Source organism: Carassius carassius, chromosome 3 (assembly GCF_963082965.1).
Source record: "Carassius carassius chromosome 3, fCarCar2.1, whole genome shotgun sequence".
Classification (NCBI taxonomy): Eukaryota; Metazoa; Chordata; class Actinopteri; order Cypriniformes; family Cyprinidae; genus Carassius; species Carassius carassius.
This window is the reverse complement of record NC_081757.1, coordinates 15,317,047-15,336,975: the sequence shown is the minus strand read 5'-3', so window position 1 is coordinate 15,336,975 and position 19,929 is coordinate 15,317,047. Positions and strand designations below refer to the sequence as shown.

Here is a 19,929-nt window from a genome sequence, read left to right as displayed (position 1 = left end):
AATCTTTTAAAATGACTTCTAAATATAGATACCAAAGGTGTAAATCTCTGAAATTTGCATTTGTCACTTTCAGTGTTGTGGGATATAGTGACCACTCTGGTGATTTTCTGGACTTCTGCATGGGGTGTGTCTTCTGAACTATGGGCCTACCTTTGTTTGAAACAAAGAGATCTTACCAACTCATTTCCAGCAGTAAGTGGAAAAAGCAATCAGCCAAAATAATACATTCACTACTGTATGAGTCAGTGATCTTCTAATCGTTTAAATATACACCAAAAATAATCACATTTAAACCAACTCAACTGAAAACCCCCTCAAATCTCATTCAGCCTGTTGACTAAACAGTTTGCACATCCTCTCCTCCTCAATGTGGGATTTTTAGAACCCTGCATTTTCCTTCCTATCTTTTTTTTTTTTTAGGATTAATTGAAGTTCCTGGGAGGAGAGATTATGTCAGAATTTGGGAGTGTAAGATACATTTTAAGTTAGTCCTCTTTAAACAGAATAGTTAAAGCCAAAGAAAGAGAGACGAGCAAAGGGCTTTATAAAAGGTAAACTGTGAAGCCTTGTTCATGAAAATCAAAAGAAAAATAAACAAGGAACATATCAAACAATGAAACCAGTGTTAATGGTGAGTAATTATTTTTGTTATGTTTTTCAGTTGTTTAATTTATATATTTTCAAATATATTAATTCATTTAGATTTCATACAAAAAAATATGTATCTCATAGTAATGCCATTGTGCTACAAGAACTTAGCCACTTTTAACAGCTACATTTTATTATAGTTAAAATAAATTAAATGTGAAAATATACCGAATTTAAACAAATCTTTTAAAATGTAATGAATTCAACATTGCATACCATTACAAAAGACTGACAGTACCATGATGTTATAAAATGATAATAACATGGTACATTAGCATGGTATATCTCAGTTTCTCAGAGAAACGTATGATATTGTAATGGCACCATGTCAAAAACATGGTATTACAGTGATACTTTGATATTTATCATGGTCATAAATGTTTAGCATATTCAAAAACCATTGTAATTAAAGTTTACTCTGAGAGAAGCAGAATATGGACTGCAACTGTACCATATTCAAATACCAATCACTCATAGAAAAGCATGGTATGCTTGTAGTATCATGTAAAAACATGGTCATACCATGATACTTTTAGGTTAGGGGTGACTAAAGCATAGCAGGCGGACGCAATCTGCATGGTTGAGCTCATACACTCTCTGTAACTCTAAGCTGGGGCTGATAAACGCGTATTTTAGTGCTGAGAGCAGTGAATGAGGAGGCTCCGCCCCGGCTACACACTCTCTGTATCTCTTGACGACAGTAGCGCTGAGCGCAAAGCTGCCTGCAGAGCTGCACAGATCAAGTGTACGAGCTGCTGTTCGGCTGACCTGCGCCCCGGCCAAATTACTTTCAGTAGATATTGGAATACTTTGAAAAGAACATTAGACGGGGAAAAAAACGTTTGCAACGGAAAACGGTTTTCGGATAGAAAAAAAAAAAGTTTGGATTGTGTAATTAGCCTACTGGAGCGAGATTCGGACTTCATGATGAGCGCTGTTGTGGCCACTGAGGGCCTGTTCTTTTCCGCCTTACAGCCCAGCACCTCGGTCACCACATATGCGATCCCGACCGATGACCATCTCAGGAGGGATCAGCTATCCAGAGCCAGACGCGTCCAGCAGCAGGTCCAGCAGCGCATGGCGGAGAAATCCTCATCCTCATCCCGACTCAACGCCTCCACAGGTGAGCAGAACCTGTTGATGATCCGTTAACCTGCGTCCTGTGCGCTTTAAACAGCAGCTACACTGTTCTAGAATGTGCAAACGTAAGTCTTAAGCAAACCTTTTCAACTTTAAAAGTAAACTTTTTTTACCTTTAGTAAATTACGATGTACAGTTTTGGGCTACTCATATTTTAGGAGATATTAGGGATTTTTTCCCCCCTTAAGATGATTATAAATAAACTGTTGTTGTTTTAATTTTATTGACTCTATAACAATTTTTTCCTCATTTAAAATTCTAATATTTTTACTCATTCCAACGCTAAAGATTATCAAACTAGTAGTTATGTAAATACACAATAAAATGAATACTATACTATATGACTAATTCTATTATATATTGTTAAGTTTAAGCAATATGTCAGAAATGTATAAGCATAACATTCCTACAATTGCTGAACTTGTGAACTCAATAGCTCTGCTTCGACTTTCAGTGACACTGATAGGATTTGTTTTGCATCAGAATGCAAATATCTGTTTGGCCTTCATGTTCTGGCCACAGTCATTGCATTTGCTGCAGGTGCACACACTGTTTTCCAGCTTGTTATGTTGCTTTGTTAATAAGAGACAGGATTCCTCTGCTGGGAACCCCCTAAAACAGGACATTGGAACAACTGATATCCTGACACTTTCCTGAACCATGTTGGCCCTCATAAGAATTAAGTTAAACTTGTAAACGTTACATGAGCTCGTATGAATGGAAAACCGGCCCATTGTTCTTTAATGAAACCTTGACAAGATATATAGGTGCTTTCAAATGCAAATGTGTAAAATGGATCACTCAGCACATGTGATTTAGAGATGTAAGCCATTGTGAGTAGTGTGTGTGTGTGTGTGTGTGTGTGTGTGTGTGTGTGTGTGTGTGTGTGTGTGTGTGTGTGTGTGTGTGTGTGTGTGTGTGTGTGTGTGTGTGTGGAGGAGGAGTGTAGATAACCCGTGGGAAAGGTATCACTTTCTTCTCGGGTTTAGAAAGGCAGGTAGAAATTAGGGCAATCCTCACTCTCCACCTCCCCAGCACCCCACCCCCACTTCCCCCTGTAAGTACAGCTTTCTCTAATCAAAAAGTGGCTGAAATATAACTTTACTATTGCTTGACAGAAGCACGTAAGTCAAAACATTATATTAAAAATAACAAATTAACAGGAATAGGAACCTAAGGAAATCAGCTAGCATAGTATCATACTTCTAGACCAGGGCTATTCTACTGGCGGCCTTCGGGCCCAATTAAATATTTTTTTAAAGGGAACAACGCTGCTTTTAAAGTGAAATTGTCAGACTCTGGTCCATGTTTTGTGTGTTTTGCTCCTCTTGTGACTCTATTGCCCTTATATGGCCCTTCCTGTTCCTGTCTTTTGTTGTGTATTAATAGGCACCTAATCACAATTAAAATTTTTTTTAATCAAATCACAGACAGCACTATCATTAACCTTTTATAGATCTTAGTATATTAGTTCATTTTAATGCTGAATATGCATTTCAATTTAATTTCAAATTTTATAGGTCACCCTGAAAGAGATTGGAGGACCCCACCCCTTGGCCCCCTTACAAAATGTTCATTTTGATAATACGGCCCTCAAACAAAACTAATTGAAAAGCCCTGTTCTAGACATGTCCAGATCTCATTAAAAAGTCATCAAAGTCCATTTCTTTCTTAATATTTTACTTTTCACAGTTGTGATAGCAAATCAAAAGTCTTATTAATGTGATTATAAAAACAATGTTCCCAGTAGCACTTGATCAAATCTGGCAGAAAATAAGCTATAGCGAGAGGAATGTTAGGCATTTAACCTTTGACCCTATTGTTGACCCTAATCACAATAAATGACTTGGAGAGCTGTATCTGGTCAATGTTTGAGAATGAGTTTGGACATGAACTTTTAAGAAGAAGACAAAATGACAGATTTTCACTCTTTAAAATAAAGGCTCTTTATTTGTGTCCATTGTTCCTTGAAGAACTTTTAACATCCACGGAACTCTTCCATTGAATAAATGTTCCTTTATAAGTTTCTAAAGATTAAATAAAAACTGTTTTCTAAGAACTGTTTACTGAAAGGTTTTTTTAGGGGAACCAAAATGGGTCTTCTTTGGCATCACTGTAAAAAACTTCTAGGGACCTGCAATTATATTTAGAATTTATGCAGAAGAATACGTCAATATATATGAATATATTATTTTAGCCATAGTTTAGTATTAATTTATCATGCAAATCCATAATCCAACAATTTTTTTTCTTCATTTTGTAGTCCGCTTACACACTTTTGACCTGATCTGTGCTACATTCTTGGTCACACCTCCATGTCCTTTGCCAAAGAGTTTCCTGCCATTTGGTGTTTTATCAGTAGGCCAGGTCTATTTTAGCTTATGGGGACTGAATGGGAGGATGTGGGATGTTAAATCATTTCAGAAAAGAATAACCCTGAATAAAGTAGCTGTCTTTCTTTGAAGGTGCATTCATTCGCATATAAAAGCCAACTGCTGCTTTGCAATTATCCTAAAAATATGGTGCACAGTACACGCAATTTAATTGTCATCAAGATTAATGCTCTGCTTCTCAGTTTTTACAGCCAAGTTCCCAGGGAATGTAGGGATTGCATGGGTTTTAATCATCCTCAGACTCATTGTGGTGATTTATTGAGCATGTGGTGTAAGAAGCTCACACTTCTCTATCAGTATCAACAGCAATAACTTTAGAATGTTGTTATTGTACATGGGTTTGTAATGGAACATTTTAGATGGACCAGCCACAAGACTCATGTGGCTATAGGACAGATTTGCCATGCTTTTTGTAATAGTTATTATTATTATTATTATTGTTTATGTATAATCTAATAATATATGTATTTAAAATCATCACCATCATTGTAATATCTATCAATACAGCCTGCCTTTTCCAATTATATTTTGTTACATAAGTAATTAAGATGTTTTTTATGTACTCTGAACTCACTGAAAAACAGGAGGGGATGAGCGAATACACGCAGTCACGCCAAGCCTCTCTGAAACAAAACAGATGTTTCAATTTCAGAAGTGATCTTCCTCTAAACACTCCTTCACCCCAATCTAAAGGAATTTACCATTTAATAAACTTCTTTATCTGCTGTCTACCAGGGAACCATCTCAGTACAATGCACTTCAAAGGTCTGAAATTTTGCCAGTTCAAAAAATGCTGATTTTTTAGAGTAAATCAAAACAAAGACAGCTGTGATCAGGTCTTGAACTTTTAGACATTCTTGCCCTGACTTTAATTTGGACGGACCTTTAGGCTTCCTGTCAGACTTCCTACAGACAGCTTTGAAACTCTGGCGGAAACAGGAATTAGTTGTGTTTTATGATACGACAGTTTGAGGAGGAGGGTGTGATAACGACGCTAATGAAGAATTTTTAAACATTCTGAAGGATTATGGAAATGTAAATTGCATTATCATACCATTTTCTACATTATTATTGCCAAAATGAGAGCTCTTCTTTGGAAGCACTTTAGTTAGTCATGTATAATGAATTTAATTATGTAGCAGAAATGAATAAAATATTAAGACAGATGGTAACACTCTTAAACCCGATGAGTTCAGTATTTGTCTTTTATTTCTTCAGAAATGCCTGCTAAAGAAAGTGCCAAATCTGCTTTTTTCATCTATTGAGCAACATCCTCTGTCACATTTATATGGAGCTCTAGCTGAAATTCATCTCTCCTCTGGGAGAGAAAGCAATATGGTTGACCTTATATTTCAATCATTGGAAAGACCACTTCTCTCAATCCATCCTGGGTTTGTTGTATTTTCTTGTGTCCAGTGGTACTGCGATGGAGCTGACTCGCATTGATTTGTTGAATGTAGGCAATTTATGTTACTGTCCCACTGCCTTAATGTTTTCATAAGGTTCTTTTATATGTAGGGATCAACCACTTACTGTACGTTTTTTTTTGTCTGCAAAAGTCAGTGTACAGGGGGAAGTAAGAGAAAAAGAGAGCAAAACAGTAACGAACAGAATAGAGCACTAAAGGACCTTCAAATCATTGAAAATAAGACAAAGGACCACCCCATGATGTCATCCTGCTTTCCTTCTGTTTCATTCTCTTACCGTGTGATTGTTATACCAGACTTCCCCTCTCACCCATGAAATAACTTCCTTTGAGCATGTTTTGGAGCCTTAAACCTAATGTATTTTCACATATCTAACAGATGTGAACAACTAACCAGCATTATTTGCAGCAGACAATGTTGAGAAGCCAAGCACTGATAGAAACCCCATCTCTTAAAAGTCGATGAAGCACAAAGTCAGAGAGCTGAATGCCAAACATAGATCAGGTGACACACTGGGTCTTATGTCACTGTTGACCAATGTACTACTTTGGAAGAAATCCCATCAAAATGAAAGCCACCTGGGAGAGACATTTTTCTGGGTTGTTCTTGTTTCTCTGAAAACAGTGAAATAGCAAAAGTTAGATGTAAAGATTATACACAATTTATAAAGAATTTAGAGACAAAAATGTTCATAAACATCTTCATGAACAGATCTTGAAAACATTTTAATTACCCTCTTTTTCAGAATTTGACGGCCACACGTCCACTGTAAGATACCAGACCAAAACCCCTGGATTCAGTTCCAAGTCTGTGATCTACAATGGCAACAGAACAATAGGAGTAAGTGTGACTACATTCACTACATTTCCAACTGCATCATTTATCTGAAGCAAATGCTAACTGAGCTTGTTTTAGTAAAGGATTAAGCTTTACAATAGACCAGAGATAACATTTCCGTATCATTTCAAGTTCCAATTTTAAAACAGAAAGAAATCACATTGTTCATTTCAATCGGCAAGTTCTTGATGTTAGCTACTGAGTTCAATTCTATAATTTTGAATCATTTTACACTGATAGCACTATTAAAACCAGGTCAGAAAAGCCATCCATGGATAATAATTTGTTGGACTGATTGCAAAGTCCACAATCCCTTGACAATGACACTCTGTGTGGCTGCACCCTGCAAACACAATGATGCGGTATTTTGCGTTCTCCTGTGGGAGCTGTGTTTAGAAAGTGAAGTACAATACTAGCAAGCTGTGGAATTGAGCTCAGAGCCCAGTGTGCATCTGAAACATTCCTAGCCCAAGACCTCATGACCAGAGGCCACGTTACCCCTTCTGTGTGATAGCAGTGAGCCTGCAAGAGTAGTTAGCATGGACTTAATCATTCATATCAGAAACAAAATGTTGCTTTTTGAATAATTGTTATATTCATATGACTCCCTTTTACTCAGACGCCTCGACTGTCTCAGTATGCAGGAGAATTTTCCTCTCGCTCTGCAGTAGAAATGGGCACTCGTCACAGAATCAGCCATGGCGTGCCTATGCCCGCTGTAGTGGGCCGCCCGTACATGTACCATGATGATGCACATCTGAATGCCTCTTACAATCAAATGCAAACATTGGAATCAAGGGCGCTGAGTCGGACTGATGAGGAGGCGGCAGCAATGGCCGGACTCACGTTACAACGGCAGCCATCTCCTGTGGGGAACTGGGTGGCGTCCTATGGCTACAGTTCTCCACCCAATGTGGTGCAAAGACAGCGCACCCTCAGTGGGACCATGGCACGAGAAGGTTACAATACAGGATGGAGGGAGGCAGAGTTGGCTAATCAATATTCATTTAAAGGCCCTTCCCACCGAACCATCAGCCGCATGAATAATCGTCATGTGCAGCAGCAACAGCAGCAAAGACTGAGCAGCAGCTCAATGCAGTGGCAGCAGATGTCCACTGGGGGCACCAGTATGATGGGTGCTGGGCATTACCAGGGCGCCATGAAGAGAGCAGGGTCTGTGCATAGTATGAAGAGTGTCGGTCGTGGTGTGGACATTTATGACGGATTGGCCGATGGAACCACAGATGCTCTTGGCGGGTAATGTAAAATATATATTTTTTAATTGATCAGCTTATTGCCACAGTCATTTCCTAAGAAGAAGAAAAAAAAATTATTTGACACCATTTAGTTATGTTTCATGCCATGTCTACATAATTCAAGCCTGTGTAGATATACAGTACAGCGTAGAAGCATTTAATACAATGCAATATGCATGGTGAGAACTTTAGCTTTAAATGCATGATGATACATCATCAATTATTTGCACATCTTAAACACACTTTACCATTTGAAATTTTATTTGATTTAAAAAAGTAATATTGTAAAATATATCAACATTTTTATATCGACATTTCATCATCCGTTACTCCAGTCTTCAGTGTCTCAGAGTCCTTCAGAAATCATTAATATGCTGATTTGGTGCTCAAGAAACATTTCACTTTAAAAAAAAGTTCTTTATTGGCATCAATTGTTCCACAAAGAACCATTACCATCCATAGAATCTTTTCATTCCACAAAAGGTTCTTTACGGTTCAAAAAGTTTCTTTAGATTATTAGTGTTCTTCACAATAAGAAAAAAAAAAAGTTTCTTTTAAGAACTGTTCACTGAAATGTTCTTTTGGGAACCAAAACCAGTTCCACTATGACATTGCTGAGGAACCTTTATTTTTAAGATTATATTATCAAGATAATAATATTTTGGTGGAACCTATGAAACATTTTTTCAGGACTCTTTGAAAAAAAGATAGTAATAGTAGATAGTAACTTCCTTCCCAAAAAAAAAAAGATAGTAATATGTAATAATCCAAAAGTATTTTCATAAATTTGAACCTTTGAATGGAAATGTATTCATTTCTGCTTCAAATTATGAAATGAACAGTTTTTATTCTATAAAATAACGTTTCATTTCAAGTATATTATATTTTTTATGTTATATATTTAAAGCATGTTCCATTTGGTTTTTGTGTGAATGAACAGAATCCATAACCTGGACATGACTACAGCAATCAGTTACATCTCTTCCACTGATGTTGCCATGCAGATGTTGGGAGCAGCCTACATACAGCATCAGTGTTACCACAGCAATGAAGCCAAGACCATGGTAAAAAAAAAAAAAAAAAAAATATATATATATATATATATATATATATATATATATATATATATATATATATATATATATATATATATATATATAATACATATGCGAGAACTAAGGAATTTCAAATTACTGTATGTATTTCACACTAGTCAATCAACCTCTTATTAACGTCCTTGTAAAATATATTTAATATTGTTATGAATATTAGATTTTTTTTTAAACTTCAAAACATTTTACATTTCACTTGAGATATTTTTCCATTTTGTGATTGGTTAAGATGTCATATTTTCCATTACCATGAGGGTCCATCCTGAGCAGACAGCAATTTGTTTACTTTTTATACGGCGTCTTTCAGTCCAGAGCAACAGCAGAGCTCTGTTTGAGCAATTAAAGGGCGTTCACGCAGGATGTGCTCTTCCTTACAAAATTAGTTAGATAAACAGCATCCGACAGAAACAGAATGAACTTTTATGAACTTCACAACCTGTTTTAAAAACTCAAAGCTCATGGTGTGACCAAAGGCAGGTGCCTATGTACAAAAAATCAACTAAGTAAAAAATAGGGTACTAGAGGGAATCCTCTTCAAGTGGTTGGTTGCTTTCTCTGTTTAGTGGTCAATAGACAAAATGATCAAAATTCCTTTTAGACTCTAATCTAGAAAAATAAACCATGTTCCAGGGAAGAAATAATGTCAAAGAGACAACTCTATATTTAAAAAGTGAAAGTGACATGACATTCAACCAAGTATGGTGAGAATTCATGCTCTGCATTTAACCCATCCAAAGTGCACACACACAGAGCAGTGAACACACACACACACTGTGAACACACACCCAGAGCAGTGGGCAGCCATTTATGCTGTGGCGCACGGGGAGCAGTTGGGGGTTCGATGCCTTGCTCAAGGGCACGATGACGAAGTCATGGTATTGAAGGTGGAGAGAGAACTGTTCATGCACTCCCCCCACCTACAATTCCTGCTGGCCCAAGACTCGAACTCACAACAGATGGAGAGAATAACTTCACCCTGCCCTTAATCTTTACCCTGGACCTCAGGGGGACGAACATTCTGCCTGAGAGCACATCATAGCAAAACATAGACAGCTGTCTGAGCAGGTTTCCATTTTGGGCTGAAAAAATGTTCAGGAGATTAACGATTTTTGTCTATAATGTATAAAGCACAAAAGTGAGATTTAGATACATGGGATCATACAGGAATCAGGATAAGCAATAAAATGATTAACACAGAATGATTTCTCACAGAACTAAACTAGATGTTTTTTTGTTGCACAGGTTCGCAGTTTGAAGGGCATCTCAGCATTAGTACAGCTGTTTAGCAGCGAGAACCAAGAGGTTCAGCGCTATGCGACAGGTGCTACACGCAACCTCATCTATGAGAATATGGACAACAAGACAGCACTTATCGAAGCCGGTGGCATTAGCAAACTAATTGGTGCTTTAAAAGAACCCGATGATGAGCTACGCAAAAATATCACAGGTATGTTTGTTTTGTTTTTGTTTTTCGGCGCAAGGTAAATATTTGGACCGTGCACTTTTCTTTGCAAATACAATGTAGCACTCGGGTCTCGATTTAGTACAAAAGTTCACCTGCAATAGCTGGGTGATCCAACTTAAGCAGAGTGGAGAGTTAAGAGCAGCGAGTGTATTTGGAGAAACAAAGAGAGAGCAGAAAAAAAGTGGTCTGGCTGTTTCCTGGAATCACTTCAAGTCCCAGATGCATTGGGAAGGAAACTCCCAGAGGCCTTTGTGCTTTGTGAGCTCTGCTGTCACCCCCACCCCCCCACACACCCACACTCACTTAGTAAACAATCCTTGACATTCTTTCCTGCCGGACTCAGGGTTGCCAGGTCTCTTATCTCTGTACTCTTAACTGTGTTGGCTTTAAACCTCACAAGACACTAGCAGCTTAGAGCTCCGTGTAGTAATAACCCCCTTACTAAACAACGTTCGAGAAATTTTTTTTTTTATACATATTAATCAGACATTAACATATTATTCTAGATGAATAATATGCAACAGTACTTTATTTTAATGCTTGACTAGTTTACCATGACTGGGCAGTCATACTGTGTGTTAATATATTCATCCCTCTAATGTCAGTTCATCAGCTATTTACATAATGAAATGAATGAACATGTTTTAAATTTTGAACATAACTTTATTTATTTAGTAGTACAATTTATAAACAAAAATGTAGTTTTTCACATTTGTTTTATTACATAAATCCATTTAGTTTTATGAATGAATAATTAAGTCTTAAAGGGTTAGTTCAGTCAAATATTAAAATGATGTCATTAAGTGACGTGACATTCAGCCAAGTATGGTGACCCATACTCAGAATTTGTGCTCTGCTTTTAACCCATACAAAGTGCACACACACAGAGCAGTGAACACACACACGGAGCAGTGGGCAGCCATTTATGCTGCGGCGCACGGGGAGCAGTTGGGAGTTCAGTGCCTTGCTCAAGGGCACCTAAGTCGTGTAAGTTGTGGTATTGCAGGTGGAGAGAGAACTGTACATGCACTCCCCCCACCCACAATTCCTGCCGGCCCGAGGCTCGAACTCACAACCTTTCAATTGGGAGTCAGATTCTCTAATCATTAGGCCACGACTTCCCTTTTTATATTTATTTATTTTTTTGTTTTATAACTCACCCTCATGTCGTTCCAAACCCGTAAGACCTCCGTTTATCTTCGGAACGCAGTTTAAGATATTTTAGATTTAGTCGAGAGCTCTCAGTCCCTCCATTGAAGCTGTGAGTACAGTATACTGTCCATGTCCAGAAAGGTAAGAAAAACATCATCAAAGTAGTCCATGTGACATCAGAGGGTCAGTTAGAATTTTTTGAAGCATCGAAAAGACATTTTGGTCCAAAAATAGCAAAGACTACAACTTTATTCAGCATTGTTTTCTCTTCCATGTCTGTTGTGAGAGAGAGTTCAAAACAAAGCAGTTTGTCATATCCGGTTCGCGAACGAATCATTCGATGTAACTGGATCTTTTTGAACCAGTTCACCATCGAACTGAATCATTTTAAATGGTTCGCGTCTCCAATACGCATTAATCCACAAATGACTTAAGCTGTTAACTTTTTTAATGTGGCTGACACTAAACGAGTCAATCTTTCGTTCGTTATCTGGCTCGGCTCGGTGTTCATCTTCAGTTCTCTCTTCACAGCAGTTCAGTCAGTGTACTGTTTGAGTGCATGCATTACTCCGGGATATTGGTTTGTTTGAACTCAGAGGGAGTGTCGGCCACATTAAAAAAAGGTTAACAGCTTAAGTCATTTGTGGATTAATGCGTATTAGAGATGCGAACCATTTCAAACGATTCAGTTCGATTTGGTGAACTGGTTCAAAAAGATCCGGTTACATCGAATGATTCGTTCGTGAACCGGATATCCAGACTGCTTTGATTTGAACTCTCTCACACAACAGACACAGAAGAGAAGACAATGCTGAATAAAGTCGTAGTTTTTGCTATTTTTGGACCAAAATGTATTTTCGATGCTTCAAAAAATTCTAACTGACCCTCTGATGTCACATGGACTATGTAATGAATTAAAACTTCCTAATCATCGGGAAGAAGGAGGCGGGAACCGGCGGACAATCAAATAACATTTTAATTACAAAAATAAACACAAAACAGCGCACCAGCCCCTCACGGACGACTGGTGCACTCAAATAAAAACCAAAACACAACTAAAAGCCCAGGCCTGGTCCTCTCTCATCCTTCACTGTCGTCGCTCCAGTTTTATATCCTTCCATCTCCTACGTGGGACTCGAGACCGGCGGTGGGTCGCAGGTGTCACTGATTTGCCCAATCATTGCCGGCCTCACTCCTAGTTCCCACGTCCCTCGGCCCCGCCCCACTCGCCACAGACTACTTTGATGATGTTTTTCTTACCTTTCTGGACATGGACAGTATACCGTTCACACAGCTTCAATGGAGGGACTGAGAGCTCTCGGACCAAATCTAAAATATCTTAAACTGTGTTCCAAAGATAAACGGAGGTCTTACGGGTTTGGAACAACATGAGGGTAAGTTATTAATGACATAATTTTAATATTTGGCTGAACTAACCCTTTAATGGCATCCATATGATTTTTTCTTATTTATACAGACCACACGGTTTAGGTGGTTAAATTGGATTAAAGTTATTTTTTTGGGTTGCAACACATATGTAAGTTGATACAAACTGTACTGTAGTGGAAGGTCAGATTAAAAAACAACAACAACAGTGATATAACTGAAATGTAATAGGTTATTAGCTGTTACAGTCTATTAGCATTTATGAATATATATTATATTTACAAGCAAAAAGCTAAACCCATTAAAGAGGACTAAATAATGTAAATGATAAATGTCTTTGACAAATTTCTCTCTTTGTCTCTGTAGGCATTTTGTGGAACTTATCTTCTAAAGACAGTCTAAAGGAGAAGCTGGCCAGAGAGGGTTTGTCTGAGCTGACGGAGAGAATGCTGGTGCCTCTGTCTGGAGGAGGAGATGCTGGTGTCATTCAACAGAGTGCGTCTGAGGCCGATATTTTCTACAACACCACAGGCTGCCTCAGGTACACAACTCACATATACATGCATGCATTTAAATGCATTTAAGTTCCAGTACCTACATGCACATGCGTGCACAGCATGGTCTACAGTGAACTAGAGCATGGGGCAAAAATGTCAACGACTGTAGTAAAAAGCCCCAGATATTTAAATTGTTGGAGCATAAAATTCATTTTAACATTAAAAAAATAACATCTTATAAAATTAGAAATTTTATATTTTGGAATATAAGTATTTATCCTGTTATTGTGTGTTGTGTCAGGTACTTGTATATTTCTTACAATTGTACCTGAAATAAAGCAAATAAAAATAAGAGTTCATTTCTGATCAGAAATCAGCCACACATTTTCATTTGGTTAACAACCTTAAATATGATTGTTTATGGTTGGTTGTCACTGTTTGCAATATGCAAGTTTGTAAAAGACACCGGACAAAGAGTATACAACATGTCAGATTTCCCACTGGAAACAATTATAGACACAATAAAGAATTACCTGCTATAAATATTTCAACACAAATGCATGAAAAAAAAATTATCCCCTTTTATACGCACTGAAGGAACCTGAGCTCGGTGAATGAAAGAACCAGGCAGCAGATGCGAGAAACTCGAGGGCTGGTAGACTCTCTGGTTGGATACATCGAAAACTCCCTACAGGAGGGAAAAGGAGAGGACAAGGTCAGACCTGACAATCAACATCCAAATGTAATATGTTAGCTTTGAGCCATTGCACAGACTATGTCTTTGCCAAGTGAAAATCATTTTAGATCTGGTTCTCAGATGGCAATTAGAAAATGAATCTAATGAATCTGTAAATGAATCTGTAATCTACAACATAATTTCCAAAAGCATTTGAAATCCTCATTCTTTAATTCTGCACCTCTAGGGAGTTGAAAACTGTGTGTGTGTCCTGCGCAACCTGTCCTACCAGCTGTACTCTGAGATCCCTGCTTCAGTTCAGATGCGTTTGGAAGGACCCACTCGAGCACAGGACATGCGACACAACGACCCCATCGGCTGCTTCACACCACAGAGCAAGAAAGCAAAAGATGTCAGTCCCTCATCCGCAGTCTTCTGTATTAGCAATGTCATTAGCCTTACTTGAGAATTTTTTACCAAACCTTATCTGATATTTCATTAAAATGGCAGATTTGATATAGGATACTATTTGAATATACAGTATAGTGTTTTCTTTTATGTTTTTGAAAGAATATAGTAAAAATATAGTAATTTCTTTTATATGTTTTGGAAGAATATTAATATGGTGGCAAAACTCAATTTTCAGCAGCCATTACTCCAGTCTTCAATGTCACATGATCTTTCAGAAATCATTCTAACATGTCTTATTATTATCAATGTTAAAACCAGTGCTGCTTAATAATAAGTCTAAGTAATAATAAGAAAAAAAAATATTTCTGTGAAAACTGTGATACTTTTTTTTCCAGAATTTCATTGATGAATAGAACGTTTTTCAAAAAGATCAACCTTTATTTGAAACTGAACATTATAAATGTCTTTACTTTCACTTTTGATCCATTTCATGCATCCTTGCTGGATAAAAGTATTAATTTCTTTAAAACAAAAATCTTACTGAGCCCAAACCTTTGAACAGTAGTGCAGTTATCTCTCCAGTGCAATAGACAGAGTGAGTTTATAAGACAATGAGTTTATAATGTGTCCCGTCAGAGGAATCAAGACCTGACCACCTTCTCTGAAGTGGCACGTGTCCCAAAAGGAGCAGAGTGGCTGTGGCACCCTAAGATAGTCGCTCTATACAACCGCATCCTGCAGAGCTCTGAAACAAACACAGCCACACGTGAGGCAGCGGCAGGAGCCCTGCAGAACATCACAGCAGGCGACAGAAGGGTGAGATACCAGATCTGACACTGAACTTTACACAGCATATTTAATCTCATCTGTGAGACATTATCTTATGTTATGCCAATTTTAACTTCAGTTCAGTGTGTAACTTTTAGTAATGTTCAGTGTGTTCTTAAACTCTCCTACTTATTCTGCCTGCATGTTTTTCCCATAGAATTTTTCCATTTCTCACTGTTCTCCTATACTCATATATATCTCTGTGAAATCCCTCATTTGGAGCCTTTATTTTTAAAAGTGTATTTGTCTTTTCGTTTTATTTGGCTGACAGTGTAACTAATTGCTCTCTGTCTCTCTTGTTTTTCTTCTCTCACCATTTTCCTGTGTTCTCTGTTAGTGGGCCTCTGTGTTGAGTCGTGTGGCGCTGGAGCAGGAGCGGATGTTGCCGGTGATTCTTGACCTGTTGCGAAGCCCCACAGATGCCGAGCTCCGTTCTCTCACGGGTCTGCTGAGGAACCTCTCGCGACACTGCAAAAACAAAGCTGATATGGGTTAGTGAATGACTTTTACTATTCCAGCTCTCTGTCTTTAATTACAGCTTAATGTGTAAAACATCCCTGTCAAGATTTCCACATTCTGGCAAAGAAAATGTCTGGATCAGTTAAAACCCACATGAAGTACTGCACAAGGCGATAACTACGAAAAACAATCTATATTTTTCTCCTCACTTGCCCAGAGTGAGCCACCCCCCCTTGTAGTATTAAATGAATTTCTTACACATTGTTTTTACTCCAACGGATTCTTTTCAGCTCCCATCAGACTCATACTTGTATCACTTCCAGTATCCGGTGCCGCCCGTTTATCCCCACCCTGACCTCAGTTCTCTGCTTCACTGTGATCCACCCCCGATGGGCCACAGGGCGCCTCCTTCTTCACACTACACATATATCATTCACTCTTTTTGTTTATGTAATTTCAGCTAAATTAGTTATCGCTTCCTATCTTTAGCCACCAAAGTGGTGAATATTCTGGTGAACAAACTCCCCAGTGATGGACATCAGAAAGAACCGTCTAGTGACGTGGTGGTCAATGTCTGTGGGGTTCTCAACAACTTGGTTACAGGAAGCTCTCTAGCTGCAAGAGATATCACTTACTTTGATGGACTGCCCAAGCTTGTCAGCATTAAGACATCTCATGACAACAGGTAAAAAGACAAAAAAAAATTATGAAATCCATAGGTTTATTCAAGGGAGGTTTGAATTGATCAAACACGACAGTAAAAATGTTTTGAATGTTGCTAAATGTTTTATTTCAAATGATTGCAGTTCCTGTGAACTTCCTATTCCTCAAAGAATTCTGGGAAAAAAGTCAAAAGAGCAAGATGTACTTAAAAGCTGATAGAAATTGGTTACATGTGGAGACGGATGTGAAAATGTGAAAATTTTAATTTGTGAGAAAAAAATGATAGAATCAGGCCAAAACAAGGTCAAAATTGTGTATTAATTGTATATTTACTATACTATGCTATAATGCTTTACCTTAAAACACTTATGTATAATGCGATATAAAGTGATAATTAATGTTATAATGCATGGTAACACTTCATAAATAATTGTAACCAAAGTCAATATGCATTAATTGTTGTCTGGCATGTTTCAATGCATTATACTTTCTAAAAGTGTGTTTAATGAATAGATAAGATATAAAGTGCACTACAAGGCATAACTACTGCTTTAAAAATACATTTATAATGCATTATACATGAAGGCTTTTAGTAAAGCTTTACCAAATGTTGTAATCAGATATTTACGATTGAAGGTGCTAGTGTAAGGATTGTCATTTGAAAACTCATATTTGTAGTCCGCTATTCAGGATATTGGTTCTTTTATGATGCTTACTTACAGCCCTGTTACTTTAAACCTGAAGTGAGAAAGTACCAATGCTTTGAAGTTCAGCCATAACCCGACTGATATGATAAGAAATCAGCAAGGTTTCTTGACATTTTCAGGCATAAATCATACTCTAAATTGTCAATTTATATGAGATCATTTAGATCTCACCTGCCATCTCTCATAGCACTACTGTTGTAATGTAGACTACACACTGTTGCATTATTTAGCTGTTTAATCAGGAGCACAATGTCCCAGCATTGCTTCTCATGTTTCTCCTTCTTATTCTGTCTCAGTCCCGGGAAACTAAAAGCCGCCAGGGCCGCCTCCACCGTTCTGTCCAACATGTTTCAGTACACCAAACTTCACAAAGATTACAAACAGGTGAGTCTTAGAGTAAAACCCAGCTAAAAGCACAAATGAAGGTGTTACTGTTCAGAGTTACAAGTAGTAGACGTGACAAAGGCCTATTCTCTGAAATTTGATATGAAAATGGATACCTTACTGTATACAGACTTTGCACTGATGGGTATTGTGTCTATTTACATAAGTATCAGCCTGCTTGGCCAATGGTCAGCTGTTTTATTATGGAAAGTCAATAAAATGGGCGGTTACAGTGTGTGAACAGCTCAGTTAAAGATACTGTAAAGCTGTTAAGATGCTCTCCTATATGATATCAGCTCTCTCAGTCGGTTATATTACTGAGCTGGAAAAATATTTACCTACTACCCATTACTGATTACCAGACATGACTCTTCTGTGTCTTCTGTGTTTTTACTGTTAAAATGACTTTTTTTTTCTCATGTCTTTAATTACATTCGGACATATTTACACAAAATGAATTTACTGTGAACACATGCCAAAAACTGATGACAAAATAAATTCTTAACAAACGTTTTTCACCCAAGACATGTCATTTAGCATGGTTTTGTTGTATTAAATAGTTAAAGACTAGTCTCACTGACCAGCTACGTATAAGAAGAGTCCAACTGACTCATAAGTGACTAACTGTAAATACTTGTAAATGTACATATTCGAATCTATAGTGAATATATATAAAAAAAACTTGTAATGAATGTAAAAAAAAAAAACTGATTTTGTGATCAGAATGTGATTGTGCAGATTTTTTTAAAATATATAACCCAATAAACAAAGTGAGGTGCACAGTTTTACTCACAGATATCCAAAACAAAGCCCAAACAAAACTTGATTACAAGCATGTCACAAACTGTGCAATCCAGTGATTTATTCTTCCTCGGAAGTGCTCATTGTTGCTGGCCAGTACTTTGTTACCAAAGAGGTCATTTTTTACCAGCTCTTGTCATTTTTATGTGTAGAGTGCATCAGATGGTCTGTAAATTGACTGTGAGCAGTTCCCAGGTTTGCTTGTCTGAGACTGAGATTATATGACTACTGCCATTTATATTTAGACTGGTGTACACTACTAATTTAGAATTGCTGGTCATTTCTCTTTTTCTGTTTTTAATTTTACAGAAAGGTTTCACAAGACGGGATTTCAAGGATATGACCATCTAATCATTGTCCATGACTCAGTGCTAAACTCAGTGGACAAGATGGAATTAGATGTCCATGGGATTTTACACTAAAGTCACAAAAGGGATTGCGACCAGGCTGTTTCTCTCAAACACACACACAGACATATTATGACCTGTAGTGGAGTGAGTGAACGCTGTAGTTTTTACTAGATTATACATTTTAGTCAGCAGCACCATCAAGTATTACAGCATGCCGGAGATAAATGCTTACAGAGCACTACAGTAAGTCTAAAAGACGGGCCGAGATGCACCCGAGACCTATTTGAGAGAGGGCAGCTTATAGGCATGAAACATTAACAGCCATTAGTTCAAGTAGCTACATGTTACTATGAGTAATTCAAAGACTAATTCATTTTCATCAGACCTGCTTATGTTACATAGTTTTGAAACGTAAGCATGTCCAGCTTGACCATTTTATCCTAAATATGTATTTTTATTTTGCACACAGAAATTCAGTTTATAGGCTATAATCATGAAGTCTAAAAAGAGAAACTGAAGTGAACTGTGAACTAAAATGTTGTAGTTGTTTACAACTAAAGAAACTGATATTGTAGGTTTTGCAATAAGTATATGTTCGATTTTTGCTTTCCACGTAACACTGCTGCAGGCTTCTGTGGTTGTTACAGTTACATTGGCCTTGGATTTTGAGTGCAAAAAAGATTCTAAATATATTATATCTGAAATAAACCTTTGAAGGCTTGCTCAGAAAGCACAAATATGGCAAACCTATTGCCTTTGAAAATAAATAAAAATTCATATTTGAACATTTGTGTCATTTCCAGAGAATTTAGTAGCAAAACAAGCAACCACCAATAATTTTGATAGAACTTTCTCAAGTTTGATGTGCAATCAATTTTTTTTCCAACTCACACAAATATAACACATGAACTAAATTGCTTTTAATGTACTTTATATCCTTTTTCTGAATCAATCCATGTATGCATCAGAGCATGTTCATATGATAGTAATATGATGGTATCTGATAGTAATTATGAATAGATCAATTCATTAATGTTGAGCATACACTATATGAAGAGTTCAAATGCAAAAGTATTTATGTGCCATATGAAATTTTCTTCTAAAATTAGTATTTTTGTCAAGCTCCCATGTTTAGGTTCAGTAATTTCACTGTATGTATTCAATTTCACTGTATTTCACTCAATGAATAGGTTCTTTTCACTGCCATTAAAGTGAAACAACAGAAGCACAGCAGCCCGAGGAAAAAACTAATTTTAGAAGAAAATTTCAGACGGCAGTTAGAGGCTTCTGAACACTTAACACACACTCTCCAGAATGGGAACTGATATACAGTAAAA

The 19,929-nt window shown here is 37.3% G+C and overlaps 1 protein-coding gene across 3 annotated transcripts; it reads left to right on the top strand.

Annotated features, from left to right (window-relative positions):
- The first annotated feature begins 1,353 nt into the window (after positions 1–1,353).
- Positions 1,354–19,377, top strand: pkp3b (plakophilin 3b). 3 transcript variants are annotated; one of them, XM_059530480.1, is made up of 13 exons: positions 1,355–1,771; positions 6,354–6,448; positions 7,065–7,702; positions 8,642–8,765; positions 10,056–10,260; positions 13,183–13,357; positions 13,911–14,028; positions 14,237–14,401; positions 15,037–15,216; positions 15,566–15,719; positions 16,177–16,372; positions 17,354–17,441; positions 18,552–19,377. In XM_059530480.1, the coding sequence occupies exons 1-13, from the start codon at positions 1,573–1,575 to the stop codon at positions 18,591–18,593; spliced, it is 2,379 nt and encodes a 792-aa protein (XP_059386463.1). In that variant the 5' UTR covers positions 1,355–1,572; the 3' UTR covers positions 18,594–19,377. The 3 variants fall into 3 exon arrangements, with proteins under 3 accessions (XP_059386471.1, XP_059386480.1, XP_059386463.1); XM_059530488.1 differs by lacking the exons at positions 16,177–16,372; positions 17,354–17,441; positions 18,552–19,377 and adding an exon at positions 15,988–16,170 and having other exon boundaries at positions 1,354–1,771; XM_059530497.1 differs by lacking the exons at positions 16,177–16,372; positions 17,354–17,441; positions 18,552–19,377 and adding an exon at positions 16,011–16,168 and having other exon boundaries at positions 1,354–1,771.
- Positions 19,378–19,929: the final 552 nt, after the last annotated feature.

What these genes read in the sequence shown, in the direction of transcription:
- pkp3b (XM_059530480.1), top strand. Translation starts at nt 1,573, where the DNA reads ATGATGAGCGCTGTTGTGGCCACTGAGGGCCTGTTCTTTTCCGCCTTA. An exon ending in CCGACTCAACGCCTCCACAG is followed by an intron (nt 1,772 to 6,353) that starts GTGAGCAGAACC and finishes CCTCTTTTTCAG; the next exon opens with AATTTGACGGCCACACGTCC. An exon ending in AACACCACAGGCTGCCTCAG is followed by an intron (nt 13,358 to 13,910) that starts GTACACAACTCA and finishes TACGCACTGAAG; the next exon opens with GAACCTGAGCTCGGTGAATG.